This window comes from Diaporthe citri (genome assembly GCF_014595645.1).
Source record: "Diaporthe citri strain NFHF-8-4 chromosome Unknown scaffold_4, whole genome shotgun sequence".
Taxonomy (NCBI): domain Eukaryota; kingdom Fungi; phylum Ascomycota; class Sordariomycetes; order Diaporthales; family Diaporthaceae; genus Diaporthe; species Diaporthe citri.
Genome location: NW_025064849.1, coordinates 79131 through 105162, shown reverse-complemented (window position 1 = coordinate 105162; position 26032 = coordinate 79131). Strand labels below are relative to the sequence as shown.

The window sequence follows — 26032 nt, the reverse complement described above, 5'->3', positions numbered from 1 at the left end:
AGATCAGGAGGAAGAGCATGCTGGCAAGGGTGACGGCGATGTACTTCGGTGGGCCGAGTTCTACCCAGTCTTGGTCGCTGCTATAGGGTGGGGTACTGACATGGTGATCTGCACGAGGTAGTGAGTGAGAAGTCGTCAGGATTAGGGTGCTGACGACCAGAAGAGGTAGTGTGGGCACCACGGGCGTCGACAGGCTCATGCTCATGCCAATGCCAATGCCCATGCCTCATTCGGACCTATCCGGCTTGGGTGACCATTCCGCGGACGAGCAGGCGTTGCTGTTTCACAGCACGAAACGGCTTGACATGCATGCTTCCTCGCCAGGGGGGAGAGGGTAGGGGGGTCGGCGGCGGGGCAATATAGCCTCGAACGCCTCGGAGAGGAAGTAACGTACCGGCCGTGGAGCTCTTCAATGCGGTGGCGGGAGTGATTTAAACTGAACACATGTAATATGATGGTAGATAGAACAACGTGGCTCCACCAGACCGAGCCCAGTGCCCAGAGCCGACGTTGGGAAGCATGCGTCTGGGTGAATGAGAGAATAAGGGATACATGTCAGGGGTCTGGGCTCCGGTACTGTGCAGCGTGTCCGAGGGAGAAAATGACCCGTTTGGGGTGGTGGAAATGTACCTACTCAGGACGGTTTGGACATTTCCTAGTACTGGTTGGGCAATTCTGCCCATTGACTGTGGGTTTTGACCGGCTGCATACTGGGGCTTGCAGACAAGTTGCTGTGTCTCCTAAGAAGCAAGCCTCGTCAACAAAGATGCTGCAGATAGTGGTGCGTTGGCAATGGTTCCGGTCCACCTTCCCAGACCAGCCAAACAGGGTCGGCCATCACGGTATAAGTATGGTGCCTGCTCGACGTGTTCTTTGCTCGGTCGCATCATGGAATGTGCCTGCTTCAATATCGTAAAGACCCGTATCAATTTGCACCGATTGTTGCATGGGAAGTCTAAGACATCCCAAAGTCAGCACGTTTCCGCCCCAAGACCACATATCACGTCACCTCTGAAGATATTTTGAGCCCGTCACGCACTTGGTGGGTCAGCCCTGTGTTGGTACGTCCCGTGTATTTTAGAGCCCGAGAAGAGCGCAGCTGTGCCGGCCATTAGGTTAGGGGTACATGTGGGCTAACGCATCTCGCCAGTGCTGGGTAACGCGCCTCATCAATAAAGAAGCCGTTGGTCTCCCACCCCTGCTCGGACATGTGTTATTTCGAGCAGACTCGTTGGCAATGTGGCTTCTGGAAATGGGGAAACTTCAGACAACAATGCAATAAGGAGTACCGGACCGGCGAGACTTGTGGCCTGAAATTGGTCTACGAGACAAATTACTTGCCCGGGAATTGCAAGCTGTGCGATCAATCGGACAAGAAACAGCGCCGTTACAACAAAATGGCCCAGGACGTGGAGCGGTGGAGGAGAGAGGGCAATCGAAGGGCAACCATTGAAAAGACAGAGATTGACATGGAAGAGGTCAGAATGGCGATAGAGAAGTTATGGGTTGAGCATGAGACCAGACTGAGAACAGTATCATGATTTGGGGCCAGCGGGGGGAGGGGGGAGGGGGGACGCAGCCAGTTAGTCGGCAACACTGCGTCGACAAAAGGACGACAGGCGCTTGGAAGTCTGGAGGCCGGCTGAGGAAGCACTCGGCCGCAGATATCGACCGAGACAAGATACCGAGGAAGGGAGGGGTGGATGTAAGAGGTTCAAATGGGTGTAGAATTTATCAATTTGGGGTGGGCTTTTCTTGCGAGCTGCTGAAAGTTGCTGGACACACTCTGGGCATGTGATGGGTTTAGGGCACTGGACTAGGCCAGAGTTGGGAAATGTACAGATCTCCATCGCCATCACCGATGGCAAACGAAACTCGATCTTCCAGAAGCTTGCCTGAGCCGTGTCGGAACTTCACAGCCAGCGGATCGACTCAGCTCAGTGACCGGTGACAAGCCAGGTGGGGTCCGAAAAGCAAGTCTTGCTGCAAGAATCTGCCCGTCTCGTCGCATCCCACAGACCCTTCACGAGCGAGCACATGCAGTCTCAGACGTGCCGGGTCATGCGTGCAAATGATGATGCATGTGAGCCGAGTCGACGGGGCCCCGTTCCCCACGTTGACTTGCATCATACTGGCCCGCAGAAGGTTCTGACAGGCTCATCGGGGCAGCAAGTGCCCCCCTGAGCACGTAAGCCTTAGCAACTGGGCTCTCGGACCGGCGAATGGGGTGAAAGACCAGAGATGAGGGGGCGCAGACTGGCACGACGGGACGAGTACCTCTGCGGGACGATAAAGGTGGTAGGCCGTGGCGACTTCCGCCCGAGCAGTCGTCCATGCCCAATATCAGACAGCAGCGACATGAACTCTAGCTTCTGCGAGGACATGATTGGTGGCAAAGTAAGAGACCAGACAAGACAGCGCCGGCGAATACCGTCTTGGGCCCCTGTGTATGTCCCAGGGGATCAGTTGTACGGAGCCGTCAGGACTAGCTTGTTGTGTCGACATCAAGCCCCGGGCTTGCTGGCCCATCGCTCTGCTCCACGTTGGACACGCTGCGCGCGAGTGATGCGACCATGCCGCGTCCTGCAGAGCTAGTAGCGGGCGTTGTGCCTATGCTGGACGCGCGGAACAAAAGGTTATGTGGGTGGTTGGCCGGGCTGGTCACTGGTCACTGGTCACTGGTCACTGGTCACTGGCCGCTGGTTCAGCCTGGTAGGCCCAAGTCCCTTGATCAACAGTTCGTGGGTGGTTTTCTAAGGGGCGCCGCGAGGGTTCCTGTCCCCCACAGTGCACTGTTCTTGATCTGGCAGAGCCTCCGGAGGGCAGGCCGCAGTCACTGTACTTGTCCTGGGACGATTCCAATCGGCTGGGATACAGGTTTTTGCTCCCGCATTAGCCTGATCTCCGCCGGAACCCAAAACAGGGCTCTGGATCTCCAGCGTTGCAGTGGCCGCCCCCAGACTTGTGCCGGGCGAAACATGCACCGAAGCCGGAGAAGCACGGCGAGAAAATTCTGACGAAACGCAGCCGACTTGAAGCTAATCGTGCGAGGGCCGATGCTAGTCCCCACCTCGAAGCAACATCAGGGAGAGTTCGTACGTGGCTGCTGCTCAATGGGTCTGGCTGGCCGCAGCCCTTGGAAATTTCTCCATGAGGGTGTCGATGATTGGTGGCCGGGCCTGAAAAGAGGAGATCCGAGCTCAGTATACTTTGCAGCCGTCGAGGAGAGGAAAAGATCGGTGAGTGGAGAGGGGAGGAGGGGGGGTTGGATAAAAGGGAAAGAAAAGCTTGTTGGTATGGACTGTGTAGTGTAAGAATACAGATGTGCCGTCGCCCACAACGGAGTGCGGCTCCCCGAGCTGGTACTGTGGCACAGCACCCTGTCCGACATGGTGGGTCGCCCGTTGTCTCGGGTCCTGTGTGTCATCATAGGAGGTGTGATAGTATGGGCAGACGAGCATCGGCGCCCGACACCTTGCCCAGCTGCATGTGGCAGCCACATGACATTGGGCCTATGCTCGTCAGAGCCATGAAGTTGAAATAAGGAAAGGCTAGAAGATTGTGATGTGATGTGTCGTTCAAAATCCCGGTCCGCGTGAAGCCCCTGTCCCTGCTCAAATGCAATCATGCCATTGCCGCTGCAGCTTCTCGAAAGTTGCCGACCAGGGCGTCACTGGGCTCGGTCCTGACCTGTGGAACTCCCTTCTGCAGTCCTGTGGCGTCGTCGGCCTCGTCCTCCTCATCCTCCTCCTCTGCGGACCATTCGACCCTGGCCCCGGCCGCCGTGTCCTCCTCGTCCGCGCTGAGCTTGCACAGCAGAGACTGGTACCGCATGTGACGTGCCTCCTGACCCACAAGGCCGTATGGGGTGGGCGGTGCCCTGTATTGTGCGTCTTTCGGGGGTGCGATCTCAAAGATATCCACCATGTTGCTGCATCGCCACGGGTCAGTCGCTCGCTGCCTTGTTCGGGGGAGGGGTTGCAACGTACTCGGATGTTCGGGCGACGACCCGCTGAAGAGCCTCGATTTCTCGCTGAGCCTCCAAAGGGTCGTTCTGACTCGTCATCTGCTGCTCACCAAAGCTGCCGTAGTGGATACCATTCGGGTCATCGAAAAGGAGGCGCGATTCCTCGTCCTAGGTAGCCACCAACCACGACATGTAAGCAGGGGAGAATATTGGACTTCAGCAACAAGGGAAGAGCCGTTCTCACCTCCACCACAGAGTCCCGGCGGCGCTGGCCCAGGCATGATGCACAGTTACCCATGATGGGTGCGACAAAGGAGAAGCAGCAGAGGCTGAGTTGTTGAGAGCAGCAACGTTGGGTGTCGCAAGGTCGAGGTCGAGGTCGATGTCAAGGTGCGTGTATGGCTCCTTTTCCGTCTCTGTGTCTGTCTCTGTGCCTGCGGGTTCCCTCTACAGGGAACGGGTTGAAACTTGCATAAAGAGTGAATGGGTGAGAGAAGAAATGTTCATGATAGAGTCGCGTCCATTCGGGCGATGTTGCGTCCTGGCGTCGCAATTGCAGTCGCAAGTCGCAGGCGCGTTGGTGTTGTGATGTGGTGCGATGCGATGCGATGCGATCTGATCAATGCGAAATTGCACTTTCCCATGCCATCATCTCAAGGTCTCCCTCCCGGCAGGCAGCTGTCCGACTTGGGCAGGTACCGAGGTACGTCGATACAAGACTTCACCAGCGCCGACATGCTGACTAACTCATGCAACCGCACCACTGACGCCAGGGTACGTACTCACTTACCCCTGAGTCCCCTGTGCTTTTGCATCCAACCCATCCCTTGAACAGGCCGACGACACACCACTCAACCAAACCAGGAACAGCCGAAACCCTTCTATAAATGTAGGGAGAGTCTCGATGGTATACCTCTCATAAACAGCGGACGGGACCGCGCCGGACGTGCGCTCCATCCCTCGAAGCCCGAATCAACCCCATCTCGTCAATAACCTGGTTCTAAGTTTCGCCCATCGATCGGATCATCTCCGGGAGCAGTGATCCATCCATCTCCCTTCGCAACGGCTCAGTGCCTCATTGACTCTCCTGCCGGGCCGCTTGGGGTTGATTTAAGTGATATACTCAGTGTCTTGTATCAATAGTAGCCGTCTATCTACATCCCTTCGCAACGGGCCGCAACGGTGAACACTTGAGGAAGCATCATCTTGAGAGGAGGAGGTTCGACCTGTATCGTGATACACACACGTGGATGCCGTAGTCGATAGTCGCAATCTATCCATCTCCCTTCATCATGGAAGCAGTCGAATTGAAGCTGGTGTTGAGCATATCTGAATGTGAACGGCGTGATATATAAAGAGGGCTTACGAGTTCTCGACAGATCCATTCAGCCTGAGATATTCCCATCGACAAACAGCGCTTCATCTTTATACTCACTTCAACAGGAAAACCTCTCCAGTATCAAAATGGCCCACACAAAGACAAACACCCTTCTCACTCTCGCTGCGATCCTGGTCTCCTCCCAGGCCCAAGCCTTCGGCCGCTTCCAACGATCTCAACACAACAGGCGCCAGGACCGTGACGCCGATGCTCAACAAGCTCGCCCAGCGAGTCCTGGCTGCCCGCCTCAAGTGACCATCACGGAAACGGCCACTTTGCCCCCTACAACGGTGTTCCCATCCAACCCCGGCCTGGCCTCAGTCAGCACACCCGGTGAAAATGGAGGCAGCAGCACCGTCTGGACGGTCACCGAGACAGTCACAATTCCCGGTACCACTATCACCGTCCCAGGTAGCGCTGTAACCATCCCAGGGAGCACTGTCACAATCCCAGGGACCACCGTCACCGTCCCAGGCTCCATCGTCACCGTCCCGGGAATCACAATCACCGTGACCGAGACCCAGCCCCCGGTGCCCCAGTCTCCCACACCACCGGGCAGCCAGGAGCCCACTCCCGAGCCGTCTGTCCCATCGCAGTCCGTCCCATCGCCGTCGGTCCCTGCCCCTTCATCTGGCCTGTCTGAGCCGCCGCAGCCCTCGCCACCACCCCCAGCTACCGCATCGCCGCCGCCCCCGCCGCCGCCCGCACACTACGGCAACGACACCACCGTCACCATAGAGGTTCCGCCCACCGCCACCAGTCCGCCAGACACGCCGGGCACTACAGACACGCCAGGCACACCCGGCACACCCGGCACCCCAGGCACCCCAGGCACCCCAGGCACTACAGGCACTCCAGGTACTCCAGGCGCCCCGGGCACCACAGAAACTCCCAGTACTCCAGGCGCCCCAGGCACGACAGGCATCCCAGGCAACCCAAGCACCCCAGAATTCCCCACGGTCTGCGGGACGGTGACCGAGACCGTCATCGACACGGTGACGCTGACCCCGGGCGAGACGACCCCGCTGCCGCCGCCCGCCGTCATCACCATCATCAGCAGCGAACCGTCGCCCCCGGAGACCCCGATCGAGACCGAGACTGAGGTTGTGTCGCCGCCCGTCGTCCCGCCCCCCGCCCTGACGACCGTCACCGTCCGCACCACGGCGGTGCTCAGCGGGCCCGAGCCCGAGAAGCCCACCGTCACCGTCACGAGGCGCCCTGGGTACGGCTACGATGGTGGTGAATGATTCTGAGTGACCGTGGTGGCAGGCACAATGGGTCTTGGGGATATCGTTGACGGTAATGGCTGGACGAGTGGGGAGCGTCGGGCTTTCTCTCTCGATTCGATGTCAACAGTAGGAGTAAAGCAGGAAACGATTTTCCTAGAAGTATACGTGTTAGTTTTTCTTTCTGTCATCGGGAGAATGGGAGGGGGGTTGTGTCTTCGTTGTGGGCCGATCAGAGCTTGTTGGCTCTATTTCTGCCGCCAAAGATATATGTAACTATCACTGTGTGGTGTAAAACCTTTAATATTGTGTTCAAATTGAGTTCATTCGTCTAGCTGAGTCCTGAAACTAACAGGGAGAAGCTGTTCCTCCCCTGTAGCATTTTGAAACTTTTGAGACATCTAACGTAAGCTCGACTGTTCGGTGGCACTTTAGCAAAACATGGTCCAGTACATTACCACCTGAGCACCTTCTCATGGCCCAATCCGTAATTAATCGCAAGGACTTCCACTAAACAGGACAGATTCTTGGGCAAAAAGATCGTCGCACACGCTGCGTACGTTGACTGAGCTTTTCCTGCTCAAGCATGGTCAATGTTTGTCTCAAAGGCAAAAAGAATGCGGAGCGTTGAGCTGACAGTGATTATTTGTTTCAGGTCATGGTATAGCTCTTCTTCGTACGATATCTCGGTTGAATCCCGTATAGGCGAACCGCATTTGCTCCTCGAGGCAAGCCATTTGCCCTGCATCTTCTGGTGCTTGTCATGTGTTTCGCATTGCTGCTTTACGTTTGGATGTTGCTGGAGATGACGTGGGCACCTCAGTCGAGGAAGGAAAAACTTGGGTTCACCTTGGTAGATGTCTGGGGTTGCCGGCTTTGACTTGGGGTTCTCAGACGCTGTGTAGGGGGCAGATCTTCTGGAATCTCTTCAATCATGGCCTATGGACCAAACATCAGAAAAGTAAAGTCATCCGTGTCAAATAGAACAAGATACTCACAAGGCGAGGATATTTAGATGCCATTATCGCCTCCTCTTCTGCTTTCCGAGTGGCTGGCACGAAATGACCCTGTGGAGCGGAGCGTTTCTTCGTTCTTCTGCGAAGGGTGTGTTCTACCAGAGTAGACCCAGAAAAAGCGTGAGCTTGCGCTAGATCGTTTCCACAAAGATCATTGTTCTTAGTTGAGAATATTTCCTCACGGCATTCCTCGGGATATGACCTCGTGCTTGACTGCAAGGCAGGATCCTGCAAATGTCGTGGGCGAGGGCGAGAGGTGAACCTCTTATATGGACTTCTCTGCTCCTTGTTGACATTTGACTCAGATATCGGCCTGGCTGGCGATGCAGCCAAGTTTGGGGCTGGACTGGCTGATGCCGTGACGGATGAACTGCACAATTCTGGCAGCTCTGGGGTCGTCGCGCGCGGCAAGACTTCGGGGAGCAATTGTCCATCTGCATGGCGGACTTCTTGGGCTGCTTCTTGTGATGGGGGCGTGCAGCTGAGCATTTTATCGTCAGCTGTGCAACAGCCTGCAGGTCACGCTGTACTGACCTGAATCTTCCAACCCGACCGCTGCTCGACCCCTTCCTGTCCTTGAAGTGCAAGAGTGCTTCTCTGACGCCATGGACGTTCCCAGCCCAAGCACCTTCGAGCTTGGTCTTGTTGTCCACAGAGGATACGAATAAGTGCGTATAGAAAGGATCCGGGAGCTGCGGGCTGCCAATGACCACCTGTTTCAAGGACTTGAAGACATCCTCTGAAATCTTTTCCTTCAAGGGCGTGTCACCTGTCCCAGCCCAGTCCATGTAGATGTGGAAGTCTCCCAGTTCAGTGTAGCTGAACTTGAGAGTGTAGCACTCGAGCAGGCTGTCTTTGGACCATTCCTTGGAATCGGTGAAGCAGATGTAAATCTTGCCAACGAGTCGATCCGCAAGGGCGGCGAAGATTTGGTCCTGGGCTTGTCAGCTTTTATTTTACAGTAGTATCCCATTCTTAAATGTTTATTGGACAGACCAGATCTGTGAGCAAGCTGTGCAGACGACGATTGTTACATTCTCTGATGTACACCAACGTTTGACTGTCAGGGTCGAGGGTGTGGAGAGGATCGTCTTTGAACGAAAGTTGCTGTCCAGATCTGAGGAACTGCTCATGCGTGGCCTGTGGATGGTCCAAGTCGCGTTCCGACACCTCCTGAAAACATTTCTGCGGAAAGGCTTGTCTGCGAAGTCACAGGATCATCAGCTTTCAAAGATCTCTGCAAGATGATGGGAAGTCTGGGACATCTACCTTCCGTAAAGGATGATACTGAGCTTGAGGAAGGACAAGATGTTAATTCCAGCATATTGGTACAAGATTCAACCACAAGTAGGACGTACAATGGTCGTGATGAGCATCTTGGCAAGTTCAATGTCGAAGTTAGCGGCGTCGTCTGTGGTCTCCTCCATGGTGCTCTGGTGGAGAACAATCGCTGGAGAAGGGCAACGAGAAGTCCAACAACCTTGCAAGTTATAAGGAACTGTAAGTCTCAAGATGCTCCATGGAGGTGGTGATGGGGTTTATGGCAAGGAGAGGGAAGGAGTGCACGGCGAGCTGCCCCTCCGTGTGGCTGTTGACCTTGCTGTGACGAAACGGGAAGGAACGTTGACCGTTGTGGCTGCTGTCTGTTGACAACCAGAGCCGCAGTGACTTCCAAGTAGTACCCTTGGCTTCCATTTCATCAGCACAAAAGCAACACACGATTTGAGAGGCGAAAGAAGTGACATGAAGATAAAAAATATTTTGTGTTATGGGAGCCTGTCTGCCTATGAATTTGGCTACAGATGTGTCTGCATGCATATCTGTCGGGGTGGAAAGAGTGCGAGTGTAGATGCCAGAGAGTGCCCCTGACGGCAGCATCGGTGCTCAGGACCACACAATTCAAACAAACAACGCCTTGGAAGCCAAGCTGTTCTGACCTCTGAGCTTTACGTGCCGCACTCAAATAAGGACACATCAGTCAAATACGAGAAACCGTCTCACCCACTGGGTGTAAAGGGCACATAAGTGAGTACCTAGTTAGTGACGTTGGGTTTCGGCCATCAATGTCTATGTCAATCACCAAGCGTGTGTGTAGTCCAGGCGGCCTTCTTTCTTGCCCGCCTACCTACCTGCTCATCTTGGCCTCTAAATCAACAGGGCAGCCGGCTCGCCACATGGCATTCGGTGCAGAGGGTGCATTGAGGTGTTTGTGAAGGATCCTGAGAAGGGAGGCGGACTCGGCCGAGGACGGAACGGATCAGAGTCGGATCTTTTTGGACAAGGGATGAATTCCCGAGCCAGCGACACCGAAAAGACGCGCGAAACGAACCCGAGGACAGGCTGATGATCGGGTCGGCCGGTCGGTATTTGTTTCGCCACCTGGCTAGTCTAGCATGCGGGCGGTTGGGCCTTGGACCTGAGTTTTTGGAATTTTTGCGCAGCCAAGGCCAGCGGCTGAGCGGCTGATGATGAGGTAGGATCAGTGTCAGCGGCGGATGTGGGCCCCTCCCTGGATGGGCTATGTCAGTCAACAGCCCTGCAACAGCGCGGGAAGATGAAGATGAAAGGGGGACGGTGTCCATCCAGCCTGTTCGTGTTGAGTGTGCCTGTGCACTGGGTCTCATCTGGATCTTGGTCTGGGTCCGAATCTGGCTTCCGGCTCTGGCTTTCTGCTGGTCAGGGGCACGGGCACGGGCACGGCATGGCACGGCACGGGCAGGTGGGAGGCAGGGGTATTTTGGGAGGGGGACATCAGACAGGAGAGCGCAGTTAGTGTACATCAGTACGTGTGCAGTAGACACTGCAGGTTTCAAAGAGATCCAGAAGTGTCTGGTCTGCCCAAGTGGAGGCTCGTTGCACTCACTACCCGACGAGTGGGCACTGGGCAGCAGCGGGTGTGGCGTCACTCTCGGGTGCGAGCGTCTTTTTCTTTCTGATGGAAGACTTTGCTCTCCCTGACCAAAATCAGACCAGCAAAAAGTCCGGGGTCAGCGGGTGTAGGTGGGGGGAGGATCGGGAGACGGACGGGCAAGTCCAAGTAGAGGGAGTCTTCGCCGCCTCGACCAGTTGGGGAGTTGGTTCCCCCAAGAGCCTGTTGGTAGTAGGCAGCAGGACCAACTGCTGAGTGGTCCTTGGAGGGGAATTGGGGAGGCAGGCGCTGGGCTGCAGCAGTGGATTCGGCTCATCACATCCCGTCACGTCCGCGCCCCAGCAGCAGCCCGCGACAGACTGACAGATACCCGGGTGGTTCTGAGGCCCATTCTCATTGCCCCCAGGCGCCGTCCCCTACCCCTCTCATAGGTACCGGCAGAACCTTACTGTTATTAGTCCTCCTACGTGAGAGTCAGTCCATGGGCTTGCAATAACAGACTGGACCTGTATCTATCTGCATCTGCACCTGCATCTGCTTCTGCATCGATCTTCACCATCTACATCTCCGTATCCCAAGCCCGACCACGCGGGCAAGAAAGACATGACTCTATCATAGCAACTCTTTCACCCTCTCGAGTCAAACGGCCATCATCAGTCAGGCCCAGTCGAGCCGTTTATTAGCCTGCAGCAGCAGTACAGCAAGCAGTACAGCAGCACCAGCCGAAGCCCCCTAACCGCAGGCCTCGGATACCTGACCAACCCCTCGCGCCCCCTGCCGCCCTAAGCTAAGGTTTGGCGTTGTTGACCAACGCCTCCTCCTTTCGCCTTCGCCGTCCCTCCTTCAGCCTGCGCCTGCCTCTTTTTTTGCCTGCCCCGTGCGCACCTCCCCCAAGCGGGTTCGTTACGGTTCGTGTGGTTCGTTGTGCCAGTGCCTGTGCCTCGTGTGCGCCTCGTGCCTCGTGCCTCGTCTCGTCTTACTCAATCTTACTTCTTTCTGACAAAACTTCGACTCCCATCCATCTCCTATCCCGCCATCCAACACCCGCCTGCTGATCCTTACCCCCCGACACCACGTACGATCCGTCCGACATAGATCATCTCCCATCCCCATCACCACCACCACGAGAAAGGACATGTTGGCCAGCGCTTGAGCCTCGTTTTGAACTCGGACTTTCCGTCTTCGCTCCTTCGACCTGCCTGGTGTGGCACAACCCTCCCTCCCCCCACGCCCACCGCCACGGCCGACGGGGAACGCGTTGCAGCCGCTGCACACGAGGCTGTGTACAGCAGTCCGACACAGACGCGTCCATCAGGTCAAGGTCAGGGTCAAGGCCAGGGCGTCGCAGCAAGCCTGTCCCGGGTACGACTACCGACATCGAACGGGCCCGTCCATCTGCACCCCGACCCCGGCTACCCAACGCACCTCGACCTGCGGCCATCGACCCGCTTGCATCGCCATTTCATCGCCTCCTACCGCCCTCGCCCTGTCCCTCGCCCGTCATCATGTCTCTCGTGCCTCCTGCAAAAGGCTCGCTGCCCGCCCAGAAGACCACCGAGATTCGACGCCAGGGCCAACCAGAGGTTGACCGTCAGCTTCGACGACAGCGAGAGCGATACATCAGGACGCGCTGCCAAACTCCAGTACGAACTGTCCCAGTGTGTCGAGACCAAGACCGTCACCACCACCACAACCACCAAGAGGTCGTATCCTCCCCTCTTCATCCGACAGCCCAGGCCCCTCGAGACCCTCGACGTCAAGGAGTACCCCCTTGCCCAGGGCCCTACCCCGCCAGACCTGAGAAAGTTCACCCTTGATCTGTCCGAGAACGACGACGAATTCGCATGGTCTTTCAGCGAACCCTCGTTCACCTCGGGAGAACCCCAGGTCAGCCTGTCCCTGTGAAATATGTGTTCTGGCTGTGGTGCGTGATTGTAGGTGTGTCCCTGTGCTAACTAGTCATTTGTCCAGTCCAAGCCCCTCGAAATCGAGGACAGTGTCAAGTCCAACTCCGAACGTGGCACCCCCGCGCCTGAACCGCAACGGCAAGCCCCCAAATCCTCCGCCGAGTCGCAGCCTCGCAAATCCCGCCGACATGCGTCTGCAAACCAGAACGCGTCTAGCAGGTCTTCCCAGAGGTCGTCCCGCAGCCATGCGGCCTCGTCAGTCTCAGACAGGCTCCGGAGGGCCGTTTCCCACGGTGCCAGGGAGAGAACCACTCGACAGTCATCCTCGCTGTACCTAGCCACCCCGGACAGATCCGAAGTCACGGCCGCGAGCGAGGTGCCCCAGAGATTGAGGCCCCTGCACGCCGACCCAACTTCAGGCCCTGGCCAAAGCCAGTGCGCTTATGAGGCGGCAAGCCCAGCCGGCAGTGAATCCCAGACAGTGTTCAGCAGCAACGTCGCTACTCCTCCCATCACCGACGCCGACGTCGAGCCCTTTGCCGAGTCCCTGGACGATATCTCACAGCCCCGGCCCTCCATTACCGTTGCAGATCCGGATGCCAGTCTGCCTAGTCCTAGATTGTCTCCCACCCTGGCCGCCGCACAGCTGCACACATCTGATCCCCAGGAGGATGAGGTTGATGAAGACGACGAGGGCTCGAGCTTCTCGCGGAGCCTGACCAGGTCCTCCCGGCGACGATGGCTTGATGAAAGCCAGGAGCAGGAGTCCCAGTCTACGCTAGGCCTGGATATGGCTGATATGGACTTGGTGGCCGATGGATCCTCTCCCACCCAACGCGACCGCCACGCCTTCGAACGCGCCGTCGGCCTCCTCGATACCCGCTCTATGCTCGAGTCCTTCGACTCCATGCCCAACGACATGAAGACCTTCATGATGTACCAGTTCCTGCGCAGATGCCCTAGGAAGACGCTGCACATGGTTGCAGACGTCGTCAACCCTGCACTCAAGTGCGATTTCCTGAAGCAACTACCCACCGAGCTCGGCCTGCACGTGCTGTCTTTTCTCGACCACCGGGATCTCTGCCGCGCGGCACAGGTCTCCAAGCACTGGCGGACCATGATCGACAGTAACGAGACTGGATGGAAGGAGCTGTTTGACCGAGATGGGTTCCAGCTCTCGCCCGGCGAGCTGAGAAAGGCCATCACCCAGGGCTGGGGCTGGCAGGATCCGGAGGGCGCCGAGGGCGCGGAGCTCGACCTGAGCCTACAAAACCGCCTGACTTCGACCGAGGCTGAGCTGCGGTCGCCCAAGCCCGAGATGCCAAAGCTGCGCAGCTCGAAGCGGAAGCGTGGGGTGCACAACTACGCCAATCTCGAACGGAGCAAGCGACGAGTCAGTCTGCAGGAGTCCCTCAAGGAGGACGCCCCGTTGTCCCCGCCCAAGTTCAAGGCCGAGGGCCCCATCTCGGCGGCCAACGAGGCGGTGCTGTCTGTCCCCGACCCCCAGATTGGTCTGCCTACCCTCCGGAGACTGCACCTCTTCAAGTCCCTGTACCGTCGGCACTACATGATCCGCCAGAGCTGGACGAGCGGGAAGGTCAAGCCTGGACATGTCGCCTTTGCGGCGCATCCCCGCCACGTCATCACGTGTTTGCAGTTTGACGACGACAAGATCATCACCGGGAGCGACGACACTCTCATCCACGTGTACGACACAAAGACCGGCAAGCTGCGGAAGAAGCTCGAAGGCCACGAGGGCGGGGTGTGGGCGCTGCAGTATGAGGGAAACACGCTGGTGTCCGGTAGCACCGATCGGTCGGTCCGTGTTTGGGACATAGAGAAGGGCATGTGCTCGCAGGTCTTTTACGGGCACACCTCAACTGTTCGTTGTCTACAGATCCTCATGCCCACTGACACCGGCAAGGTCGGTCTGGATGGCGAGCCTGTGATGATGCCACCGAATCCGCTCATCATCACCGGGTCCCGAGACAGCCAGCTGCGAGTATGGAGGCTGCCCGAGGCAGGATCCCGACGATATATACAGACAGGGCCTCCCGCCAATGACGCCGAGTGCCCGTACTTTGTCAGGATCCTGAGCGGCCACACGCACTCGGTCCGCTCCATCGCCGCCCACGGTGACGTCCTCGTCTCTGGTAGCTACGACGCAACCGTCCGCGTGTGGCGCATCAGCACGGGCGAGGCCCTCCACGTGCTGCACGGCCACACGCAAAAGGTCTATAGTGTTGTGCTTGACCACAAGCGCAACCGCTGCATCTCGGGATCTATGGACTCCTTTGTCAAGATCTGGGACCTCGACACGGGCGCCTGCCTGCACAGCCTCGAGGGTCACACCCTCCTCGTCGGGCTGCTCGACCTGCGCGACGAGCTCCTCGTCTCGGCCGCCGCCGACAGCACTCTGCGCATCTGGAACCCGGACTCGGGCAAGTGTAAGCACACGCTGAGCGCGCATACTGGCGCCATCACGTGCTTCCAGCACGACGGGCGCAAGGTGATCTCGGGCAGCGAGAAGACGGTCAAGATGTGGGACGTTCAGACGGGTGACCACATCCAGGACCTGCTCACCGACCTGGGCGGCGTGTGGCAGGTGAAATTTGACGAGCGGCGGTGTGTTGCTGCTGTGCAGAGGGACAACCTGACATATGTTGAGGTACGTTGGATGAGCATATCTACTACGGAATACCCGAAACCACTCGTTGCTCGACATCTTTACTGACTCTTGCTGGCATACAGATCCTTGACTTTGGCGCCGTCCGCGACGGCAAGCCACCGGAGGAGCTGGGCAAGCGCATTCTGCTTAACGGGCCAGAGGTGCAGCGCCTGATCGAGGAGGAGGTCTGATAGGCTCGCACATGGTCTCACTCCACCTGGTTGTAGAGGGGGAAACCCAAAGACAGAGAGAAGGAGGTAACCTCCCCGCCCACCAAAGACATCGTGGGTTGTCTATTTTACGCAATGCATAATGGCATGAAATTCTCATTGTGGACGGAGCGAGGGAATGCATGCTCTGGCTCTTTATTTACTACTTGTTCACGAAACACAAACGACGGGGAAAATGGCCGGGGCACTGACCAACACACAAAAAGTTTTTCTTTTTATACTTGCTGTTCATAAGGACTAGGGGCCCGGAGAAACAAGGTACATATGTATGCGTTTTGTCTTTTCTGCTGTTGGTCACTGTTTGTTTCCCTTCTTCTTTCTTTTTTGTTTGGCATGTCATTGAGGGCGAAGGATGGCCGTGGTCAGATCTTGTTCATGCATACCCCCAGAACGAACGGACGGTTCTCTTTGCTTTCTTGATCCCTTCACTCTTTCCCCCCCTTCACCCTCCACCCTCTGGGAGTCGAGGGGGTTTCGTCTATACAAGATTGATGGGTGTCTTGTTTTTTTTTTTTTTTTTTTTCTCTTCCCTTCCCACAAGGGCCGAGCAACTTCATTACTGGCGTTTTTGGTCTCCAGGGCTGGACGGGACAACTCAGGGCTGCATGTTTTACCTACTTCTTACTCTCGCCCTGTGGGTCAGATACCAATCATGGGGCCTTTCGCTGCTGCTGCTGCTATTGCAGCCTCTGCCTATAGCTAGTTGGCCGGGCCCGGTCTCGGTCGATGCGGTCGGCCCACTGCTTTTGTCCTGTTTGGTAACGTCTAGAAAGATAATTGATGCATCATGATCATACATACCATACGCACTGATGTGCCCCGTTTGGTGATTGGTGGTGTGAGCTGACTTGTGATGCGAGTGAGCTGTTAAGGTAGCTTGACGCCTGGTCATAAACGACGGACTGAGGACTTGATATTCGTCCTATTTCAGGAGTGGAGCAGTTGAACAGCCAACTTGAAGAAGGATGAACAGCAATCACGAGAGTTACTCCCACGGGATTACTACTAAAGCAAACCTACATGTAGGTTCACATTGGGGTGGACCACCTCACCAGGTGGTGACAGGTTGATCAGGTCACTAGGTGCCGCAACACGTTTCACGTAGCAAGACGGTGCTGTGAGGTGTGGGTTTTGTATTTCCACCCACGAAGGAACCAAAGACTACGTGTGCCCAAAGCCAGACTCCTCGTGTGTTTAATTTCAAAAGCTGGATATCATGTTCATCCCCCCTCGAGCCCTGCCTGACTTGAGGAAGGCCGACCCTCGGTGTTGCTGGTCGGACAACCTGCAAGTACAATGCCTGTCTCCTAGACAGACGGCTCCTCAAGTCTCCCCCCAGGCGCAAACATCGTTTTCCTCCCACCCAATTCCTGATCCGCGCTCCTGGCCGCTCTCTCACATGACGACGCAGGGGATTGGGATGCAGCAGCACTCGTAGCCGTCGCACTCGATGCACTTTGACTTGCCGCTGCCGCCAGTGGCCTCGGCGGGCTTGATGATGCTCTCGATGGTCGAGATGGAGGCGGCGCCGGGTCCGTTGGGCATCTTGTCCTGTTGAATTGGTGGATTGGGTTTGTTTTTTTGTTTTCTTGTAGGATGTTGTCGACTGGAAATAGGGGCTATGATGTCAGCGGATGGGCCGTCTAGTGAAACAGGAGACCAGTGTGTGTGTGTGTCCGTGTGGGGGGAGAGTGGATCGAGAGCGCTTGAGATGGCTTACACGGCCAGAACTTGAATCTGATGTCGGGCTGATCTGAGGTGCTGTTGGAATTACACTCACAATAGTTGTACTCTAGGTGTTGTCTGGCGGTGGATGTTCCCTGCTTGGCGAGGTGGGCGGTTGGTGTGCTCTTTAAATAGCAGGCAAGCGTGTCAATCAGTCAGTCGCACTCACCCAGTCTGGAGTGTGTTTATCCCCCCAGCAAGCCCCAAGGCCAGGGATCACTGTGGCCGTTTCGTCATGGGCGCCCCTCGGACTTAAACTGTGGGGCCACTCTCATCCCTGGTCCCTCACCCCGGCTTCCCAGCTTCTTGGCGGCGGCAGTGCCACGGCTGAGCGAGACTGTGGCGCAACGACCAACGTCCACCAACGGCAGTTTGTTCGTGCCTACACAACTCGCAAGGATCCCGAATGAGTGGATGTAAGTCGACCCTAGTTCTGTGGGACAACCTGAAGTAAATAGTCTCCAGGAGGACAGTCACTACTAGGTTGACCTGTAATGCAATACCCTCCTAATCTTCATTAGAAACAATTTGGCCAATCCTATGTTTGGTGTTGGCTGTCTTCTGCAATTACTCCACAAGCTGTGTAGTCGTCCCCTCTGAGATGCTCGCGCGCCGTACAAAGTCACCGATGATGAGGGCTCCACCACCATCAGGCTTGTCTGCACTCTCAGCTTCAGCGACACACGATCCAGATCCTCACAAACGACACTTAAGATAGAACGCATTGGATCGTTTGATTGACATCTCGATTCCTACCACCATGCGCAAACAACTGGCCATCACTACTCGTGTGTCTAGGTGTGTGATAATCTGCTCGAGGGCACATTATCGGCCGGACCAACACAACTATCTGGCATCTTCCCGTCACTGCTGCCCGTCACACCTCCTGTACAGTAGGTCTCGAACACAACCCAACCGTGATCGCCACACCGCCACAACGATGAGCGCGCTATGTTACTCACATCTTGGTCGCTGTGGGCCCTGCCCTTTGAGTTCGGCTGGTTCCGTATGGTCAGGTTTACCAACCCAGAGTAATAATCCGAATCCAAGTCAAGCAGGCGCTGCCCGCCTATGGTCATGCCCGACTGGCATGTTCTTGTGGGCCTTGAGAGAATTTGTTAGCATGCACTTACAACAAAGCTCCTGAGCATTCAAATGTTCTCATCTAATCACAAAGACTCGACTTACCCTGGCCGGCCAGACGCAGTGACTGTCGTTGTAGTCACTGATGTTGCAGTCGCCATTGCCAGTTTTGTAGCCGTGGTCGTAGCTACGATTTCTTTCGTGACCGTCGTCGTGTGTACTATGGTTGAGTGAACGGTGGCAAGCTTGGTGGAGGTGAGGATTTCCGTCACCGGTTTAGCTTCTTGCGAGTCAGGTGAGATAGTTGTCCAGATAGTGAGAGACTCCCAGACGGTGCTGGGAACGCGCGTTCCTGTTACGGTCAACGTACCGGAAACCGTTTCGCTCACGGTGGTGGTAGGCCACTCGGTACTTGGGATTCCCGTCGGCGAAGAGGAGACAGCACAGGTCTTCGCTGCTGTGTCCCTGTCAGTACGGCCGTAATCAGAATTAAAATAATTATTAACACGTGAAGTGCCTCATACCATAGAGAACCGCCAATACCGTTGCGCAAATGGCGAATAGTCCCAGTATTAGGGAGAGAACCAGAGTTTTGACCCATAGTCTGCCCCTTTGCTTATGCAGGTCATCAATCAAGGTAGAGATGAAGACCTGATCGGGCACGGGGTCCATTTCGAATTTTGACAAACTTCGAGGGTGATATGAAGGAGTTCAAGTTCTGTCTAAAGGTTGCAGGACAAAGTGCAATGGTCTGCCAATCCTGAGAGAATTTTGGCAAGTCTTTTAGATTTGTGGCGAGCAGTGTGTTTTTCGAACTGCATTTGTGGTGGTGCTGCTTTTGAGACGCCGTACTGTCGGCGACATGAAGACGTATTGGTATCTAAAGCATCGTTTTATATCAATGACGGACTTCGACAATAGCAGTCGAATCACAGCGAACACGAAGTCACTTAATCGGACAAGACAAGTCATTTCAAGGCTTCGTCTTTCTTCAGTGGCATGGCATGGACCTTGAGTCACTTAGGCGTCATATCCATCTTTCAAAACGCCGTACGTGTCGTAGTCAAGATACGGACAACCTAGCCAGTCGTGCTTCTCCATGGCGAAGAAGACTCTGCATTTCCAATGAGAAAATAACAGTAATTTTCGTGATAAAAATTGCCCCATATCTGCAGATCTTGAACATATCATCCGAGAGAAGGGGTTTACTCAGGTACTAATTGTTATCATGCACACTTGCAACTTCTTCTGGTCGATTCAATTTTCGAGCTTGTCCACCATTGACGAGAACGACATAATGCAAACTAATCTCAGCCAGAACTTTGCTGTCCTGTACACCTGTCCCATCTTATTGCCATTGTAATGCCCGCACTTTACAGGCTCAGGCTGGTTGTGCTTCCATTTTTGCGACCTCCTCCCTCAGATTCTCTAAGAAGCTGTTTCCAGTCCCTCTCAGGATCCCTCAAGATACTGTTGCTTCTCCCGCAGCACTCTATGAACTCGTGCTCGTGCATGTTGCCGATGTCCGCGTTACACCAGCTCGGCCTCCACTTGCTGACGGGTATGCGGCCCCGCGCCACGCCGCGGTCGGTCAGCTCGTCCATCAGCTCCTCAACGACACGGTCCATCCTCGCCCAACCCTCAGGCAGCGTGATCCCGCTCTCCGCCGCCAGCTCCGTGATGTCCCTGGCGGTCCCGGGAGAATGGAGCATCGTCTACGGGTCGCGGTGCGCCAGGATGACGGTGCCGCTGTCGGTGCTCTGACGGCCGGCAAAGTACTGCAACTCGGCTCCTTCGGGGTCGGCTGATGCGGCTTGTTTGAATAGGCGGAGAAGATCACCGCCTTCGATCGAGCCCTCCCCTTGTTCCGGAGGCCATTCTATGAACTGCGGTTTGACCCAGTTGAGGTCATCTTCGACATTATCCCGGAACTTGCCAAAGTACGCTGTGCGTTCCTCTTCGGCGAGGTGTGTTGGAAGGCAAATCTTTATGAACTCGTCCTCAGGCCCATCTTGCGGTGACATCGTTGTCTTTTGGAGGTTAGTACATGTACGAGAGAGAGAGCAAGAAATGACGGATGCTTCGGCCTTCAAGTTCTTGCTTCGCAGAGTCAGCGAGAAGTCGAAGAACCTCATGCTGTGCACAATACAAAAACGTTGGAAAAAAGAGTTCTAGGCAGCAATGAGTCGAAAGGAATAAGCAGTACAAATGTGGCGCCATCTTTAGTAGCACCTTAGGATTCTCGCGGATGTTGATAAATGACAAATCAGAATTCAGAAGGCAGGACGGGAAGGATCAAGATGGGCAGAGAGTAAATTTCCTCACTGGATGATATCCAAATCACAATAATTTCCGTGTTGTCTTTTGCTAGAGCTCGCCAGGTATGTGCGTTTTGAAATATGAAAGGCGTTATTACGGTGCCACGGTCACAAGACCGAAACTCAATTACGGTAGAAGACGCCCAATACTAATGACTATATGGGCCTTAGAGGTAGAAATGTCAACTCCATAGTGCCTGTTCACTACCTAGGTACCGTCCCGTACCACCCGCGCATATAATTACAACAACGGTCACAGATACACTGGGTGGATGATAACCACTGTTCTCCGTTTGAGTCCCCGCCAACAAAGCATACAGGCCAGGCACAACGCCTTCTCCCTTTCCCTGGTTCCCCGGTGTCGAGGCAAATTGCATGGAGAAACTCCAACACTGGTATCACGAAAGACACTCAACAATCTCTTCCAAGTCCTCCCATTAGTATGTTCCACCACCTGAACCGATCATGGCCAAACCTATGTATCGTCGTGTACAAGGCAATGTTGGAGGGAAAAAGAGCCACTGGAAAAACCACCCGGGCGCCTGTCGAGAAGCCCTTTTCGTACAGCTTCACCGACTTCTGTTTCAGCAAGCTCACCTCTCTTGTCCCCGCCGTAGACTTTTTGGTCTATCTGCAGATCCCTACTCCGTGACCCGTCCACGGGCCTGTGCCTGCGCAGCCTGGTAAGACTGGTGGACAGACGCAGGCATGCCCGGGATAGACGGCAAGGATATGGGAGTTTGTCTTGTAGTGCTAGGGGGCGAGGCAGACTGGGGCGCTTTCGGCGACGCGCTTGGGGCCACCGGCGCCGCGGCTCCCTGTGGTGGGACATAAGCCTGCTGTGGAGGAGGGTGAGGAAGTGCCGGTTGCGCTGCCTGCGCTGGCTGCGGGAATGGTGCTGGCGGGTTGGCCTGAGGAGGAGGAGGAGGAGGAGGATGAGGGGTCGCTTGCTGTTGCTGCTGCTGCTGCTTCGCCTGGCCCTCCTTCTCGATGAGCTCCCCAAGGTACTTGAGGTTGTCACGCGCTTGCGGCTCCCTGTCGAGAATGGAACGCACTATGTGCCATTCGCTTGCCTGCATTGCGTGGGCCTGAGGCAGGATGAAAGCCACTGTCGAGCAAGATATGTGCTCGCCGAGGATGTCTCGAGCCACGGCCTCGCCCTGTTGCTGGAGCTCCTCTTGTGTCAATGGCCTGTTTGGCGGAGGCTGAGGTTGTTGCGGCTGTTGCGGCGGCGGGAAGCCACCGGAGCCGACATGGGGCGTCGTCGGGGAGAAGCTCGGGCCTGACAGCGACGCGCTGCGATGGGCAAAGTTCTGCGGAGCAGGCGTAGGTGTTGCGCTGGCTTGTGCTGAAGGCGAGGCAACCGCCTTGTTGTTCCACTCAGAGCCATGGAGTTTGGTCATGGTCGAGTTGTCATTGCGGAAGACAATCACCAGGAGTAGCATGTTCTCGTCCCGAGTCTGCGGCAGGTAGTTGTCCTCGAGATTCAGGATAAACTCAGGGTGGTTACCGGTACCAGCCGGCACAGGGATCAGGTACGTGTCCTTGACGTTTGCAAGAGACTTGTCGCCCACCACGGCAATTTTCTGTCTGGTGTCGAAGTACTCGTAGATCCTGTCAAAGTCTTTTTTGCCATCATCGTATGCTGCTGTCAAGCTGGCGACGACAACGTCCACGCTAGGGCTCCATCGCATGCCACAGAGGTACTCGGTCGCGGTGGCCACCGACAGGCGGCCACCAATGACGAGCTCCTGAGGGACCAGGGTTTTCCAGGAGATGCCCAGTGTCTTCGCAAGGTCTGCTCCACCGACGTGTTTGGCCTTGGCCTGAAAATTCGCTATATTTGTCATTTGGACCTTGCCACGCCAGACGACATCTGGGTCGGTCTCTTCGGTCGGCGAGTAAGGAGGCGACTCATTACCGTCGTCTTGAAGCAGTCGATCAACATCTGGGTCGTCCACAGGACCCTGCGAGGGAGCGGGAGCAGGAGCTGACGGCCGGCGCCGCTGCGAGCCCGTTGGGGACTTGACGCTGGAGAAGACCTTGTTGATATCGAAGTCCGGATTGGAGGGCGAGTGCTGGGTGTCGATTCTCATAGGCTCCCCGGATGGCGTGCGAGCATGAGACGCTGAACCACCAGCTCGGGCCGGGGCACCGGCCTTGGAGGCCTGACCTGAAGACTCGCGGTTGATCTGGCGTTGCGGGAAGGATGGTGTCTCGCTGGGGACTGCAAAGCCATCTCCCTCGATTAGTTCCTCGCCCTTGTGCGTGCGCCTGTACCTTGGCCCGGTTTGCGTTTCCTCCGTGGCGATGATGGACTGACGCATGCTGCGTTCCCTAGCCGCAGCGGTCTCTTGCTGTTGTTTCTCCGAGGCGAGCTGGTCGGATGTCATCACAGCCAGCATCGGCGGAGTCAGCGTGTGATTGAGCAGCCTGACAATCAGCTCCGGGTTGCTCTTGAGGTTGGCGGACAAGGTCCGGCACTGTTTCGCGTACTCCTGGACATTGGGGTGCGAATCATGGACGGCCCTCTCAATGGCAATGGAAAGACGTTCCGCCCGTGACTCGTTCGAGACGCCATCTGCAGGATTGTACCCGCCCTCTTTCTCGTAGACATTGATGGCATGCGCGAGACCCTTCTGAAGCAGCTTTGAAGACCCTTGGCGGCCGCTGGGAAGCTCAGGAATGGTGTTTGGCAGGTCGCTCGGTGGCTCGTAGTCGGCAGCAACAGGCACGGACTCGCTCTCGGAGACCTTGCGCAGCTTCGACGGTTCCTGATCCCGGATGTCAATAAACTGGGGGAGATGTACGTGGGTAATGAGGCAGGACTACTTACCTTTGTGGTTGTGGTGTCAGCCGAGTCGTGGCGCTCCTTGCGCTTGCCAGCTGCCGTCTTTGCACCGGAGGCCTTCTTCTCTGGGGCCGGTGAGGCAGAAGACATGGCAGACTTCTGGGAGGACCTGGGGTCGTCCTGAGACAGCTCACTCTGGCGCTTCTTGCCCTTCTTCGCGCCCTTTTTCTTCTTCTTCTCGTCCTCCTCGGCTGCCTTCTCCTCCTCGTATTGGCGCCGCTTCTCGTCCCAAGGTCTCTCGCCCCTGGCGATGGCCTCGACGAGGTCTTTGTGGTCCTCTGGCTTGCACTGCTCGCAGTAATATGTGACGTCCTCCAAGTCCTCTCCAAATATGCTCATGCCCACGCAGACATTGTGCTGCCAGACGCCGCAGCCTTCGCAACCAATCCAGGGCTCGTCTTCAGCGTAACCGTCCTGGCTGGTGGCGCCGCAGACGCAGCGGATCAGTTCGTCCTCCTCGGTCTCGGGCTCCGGCTCAGACTGCTTCTTGGATGACTTCTTGCCACGGCGCTTGGGCTCGAGAGGTGTGTCGAGGGCATCAAGAGCCTTGTGCTGGCCCTTGGTGCTCCGCACCGAACGGCGGGGCTCTGCTTCGGACATTGTGTGCCTCTGTGGCGAGAGAGCGACCGAGTGGTTGGGTCGTGCTTGCTTGGTGTGTGAGGTGGAGTGGCGAAGGGCGCACTCCAGGGTGCCGCGCTCGCCGTCGTCAATGGGCAGTGAAGGATGCGCGGGAAGTTGGTTCTCTTGTCACTACAGCCTGGTCTGTCCGCTGCTGGGAGTCTCCCACTGCCTGCTGCCCTCCCTGTGGTTGGAACGCACTGGGGTGCCGATGGTGATGTTGTCGCCACGTGGAATGGGACAGTGTCATACAGTCATTGGCAGAGTAGGCTACTAGATGAGGCAAAGTCGATGGGCCTACGCAGATGGGCAAAGAGAGGATGGACAAGTTCTACAGGCAGTGCGTCGCGCGTTGCTGTCGCGAAGTGGGATGTTTTGTTCAAGCTCGAGCCGAGGCGTGGCGCACGCGACGCTCCAGGCACGAAGCTTGCGTGTGGGACGAGTCAAATCGGGATGCGGTCGCGACACAGATGCGACACGCTTTCTGGCAGATTTTCTCGACGGATTGGTGAAGGGGTTGAGAGAATTAAAGAAGAAATCTGGGAGAGGTTGGAGGAGACTGCCACAAAAAGTGGAGGCGAGGGGGAGGAGTAACAATTGTCGGCAGGAACCTCACCTTGCCGTTGCGAATGCATCTCCAACAGCCAAGAGGAGCCAGTTCGATGATTGGTCTGACTCACCGAGCGTGATGACTAAAGGGTCGGCGGCAGCAGCACCGCTCCCCGCACTAACCAGGACCAGCTTAGGCTCGGCCACCCAAGTGGTCATCGACCTTGGGAATCCATCAACATGGGTCCCGGGGTCTTGGCCCCTGCAGCATTCGCCCATTGACGCGTGCCTTCGCTTGCCTGGAGCTCCCTCAATCGTCAAGCTCCAGTTGCCTGCCGTCACTGAGCCAGCAGCCTCACCAAACAACCTCCCATACTCTCTCTACGCCAGCCAGCCCAGCCCATCCCACCAGCACTCTTCCTCTCAGACCCGACCAGCAATCAGTCCTCTCCCGTACTCGTAAACATCTGACTCTGGTTCGGCCGGGAAACTGCAATCATGTCTCGAAGATACGATTCCCGAGTAAGTCTGCGCAGGAGCTGGGCCTGGCCCTGAACACTGGACCTAGCCACAGCTGCGAGCTTCCAAGACCGGAGCCACCAGCCGCCTTTGACCTGCCATTGCTGACACTCGCCCCAGACAACCATCTTCTCGCCAGAAGGCCGTCTCTACCAGGTCGAGTACGCCCTGGAAGCCATCTCCCACGCCGGAACCGCCATTGGAATACTGGCCAAGGATGGCATCGTCCTGGCTGCTGAGCGCAAGGTGACGTCGAAGCTGCTCGAGCAGGACACGTCTGCCGAGAAGCTCTACATCCTTAACGAGTGCGTCCCTCCCATCGCTACCTGCGTTCTCCAGTGCTTGCTTTCTTGGTGCGATGCAGTGCATGCTGACCACGTATCGCTCGCAGCAACATGATCTGCGCCGTTGCAGGAATGACCGCCGATGCCAACATCCTCATCAACTACGCCCGACAAGCAGCCCAGCGCTACCTCCTGACCTACAACGAGGACATCCCCTGCGAGCAACTCGTGCGCCGGCTCTGCGACCTGAAGCAAGGCTACACACAACACGGTGGACTACGGCCCTTTGGCGTGTCCTTCATCTACGCAGGCTGGGACCCCCAGCGCCAGTTCCAGCTGTACCTGTCGAACCCATCAGGCAACTACGGAGGATGGAAGGCAACGAGTGCTGGTGCGAACAATGCCAGTGCATCCAGTCTGCTGAAGCAGGACTACAAGGAGGATTGCACCCTGGAGGAGGCGTGCGGCACGGCGGTCAAGGTGCTGAGCAAGACGATGGACTCGACCAAGCTGAGCAGTGAGAAGATCGAGTTTGCGACGGTGGGACAGACCAAGGACGGCAAGATCTACCACCGGCTGTGGGATGCGGATGAGATCGATGCGCTGCTGAAGAAACACGACCTGGCGAAGGAGGAGACCACAGAGGACAGGTGAAGGGAAGGATGACACGACTGCATCATGATCATAGATGACTTGGGGAGATGGCTCCACATAATGCCCGTGTATCGATAGACGTCGGTGACCGCGCTGAACCCAGATCCTACATGATGGACTCGGAATGATGAAGAAACACTAAACATTGACCAGGAGATCGTCCGCAGAGC

At 56.4% G+C, this 26032-nt stretch overlaps 8 protein-coding genes across 8 annotated transcripts; 3 read left to right on the top strand and 5 right to left on the bottom strand.

Moving 5' to 3' along the window:
- Nucleotides 1–3624: 3624 nt before the first annotated feature.
- Nucleotides 3625–4265, bottom strand: INS49_009223 (uncharacterized protein; the record flags this gene model as incomplete). The annotated part of the gene is made up of 3 exons (XM_043169959.1): nt 3625–3931; nt 3990–4135; nt 4212–4265. 3 exons carry the CDS (start codon nt 4263–4265, stop codon nt 3625–3627), a joined length of 507 nt encoding a protein of 168 aa, XP_043024524.1.
- A 1166-nt stretch (nt 4266–5431) lies between these two features.
- On the top strand, nt 5432–6592 carry INS49_009222 (uncharacterized protein; the record flags this gene model as incomplete). The annotated part of the gene is made up of 1 exon (XM_043169958.1): nt 5432–6592. One exon carries the CDS (start codon nt 5432–5434, stop codon nt 6590–6592), a length of 1161 nt encoding a protein of 386 aa, XP_043024523.1.
- A 1296-nt stretch (nt 6593–7888) lies between these two features.
- INS49_009221 (uncharacterized protein) lies at nt 7889–9014 on the bottom strand (the record flags this gene model as incomplete). The annotated part of the gene is made up of 5 exons (XM_043169957.1): nt 7889–8000; nt 8122–8522; nt 8584–8788; nt 8857–8879; nt 8946–9014. 5 exons carry the CDS (start codon nt 9012–9014, stop codon nt 7889–7891), a joined length of 810 nt encoding a protein of 269 aa, XP_043024522.1.
- A 2947-nt stretch (nt 9015–11961) lies between these two features.
- Nucleotides 11962–15222, top strand: INS49_009220 (uncharacterized protein; the record flags this gene model as incomplete). The annotated part of the gene is made up of 4 exons (XM_043169956.1): nt 11962–12039; nt 12101–12343; nt 12428–15031; nt 15115–15222. 4 exons carry the CDS (start codon nt 11962–11964, stop codon nt 15220–15222), a joined length of 3033 nt encoding a protein of 1010 aa, XP_043024521.1.
- A 1434-nt stretch (nt 15223–16656) lies between these two features.
- Nucleotides 16657–18230, bottom strand: INS49_009219 (uncharacterized protein; the record flags this gene model as incomplete). Its single annotated transcript, XM_043169955.1, has 3 exons — nt 16657–16812; nt 17949–18090; nt 18175–18230. 3 exons carry the CDS (start codon nt 18228–18230, stop codon nt 16657–16659), a joined length of 354 nt encoding a protein of 117 aa, XP_043024520.1.
- Nucleotides 18231–19442: 1212 nt separating this feature from the next.
- INS49_009218 (uncharacterized protein) lies at nt 19443–20093 on the bottom strand (the record flags this gene model as incomplete). The annotated part of the gene is made up of 2 exons (XM_043169954.1): nt 19443–19755; nt 19789–20093. 2 exons carry the CDS (start codon nt 20091–20093, stop codon nt 19443–19445), a joined length of 618 nt encoding a protein of 205 aa, XP_043024519.1.
- Nucleotides 20094–21028: 935 nt separating this feature from the next.
- INS49_009217 (uncharacterized protein) lies at nt 21029–23838 on the bottom strand (the record flags this gene model as incomplete). Its single annotated transcript, XM_043169953.1, has 2 exons — nt 21029–23161; nt 23224–23838. 2 exons carry the CDS (start codon nt 23836–23838, stop codon nt 21029–21031), a joined length of 2748 nt encoding a protein of 915 aa, XP_043024518.1.
- A 1065-nt stretch (nt 23839–24903) lies between these two features.
- On the top strand, nt 24904–25862 carry INS49_009216 (uncharacterized protein; the record flags this gene model as incomplete). The annotated part of the gene is made up of 3 exons (XM_043169952.1): nt 24904–24927; nt 25045–25229; nt 25316–25862. 3 exons carry the CDS (start codon nt 24904–24906, stop codon nt 25860–25862), a joined length of 756 nt encoding a protein of 251 aa, XP_043024517.1.
- Nucleotides 25863–26032: the final 170 nt, after the last annotated feature.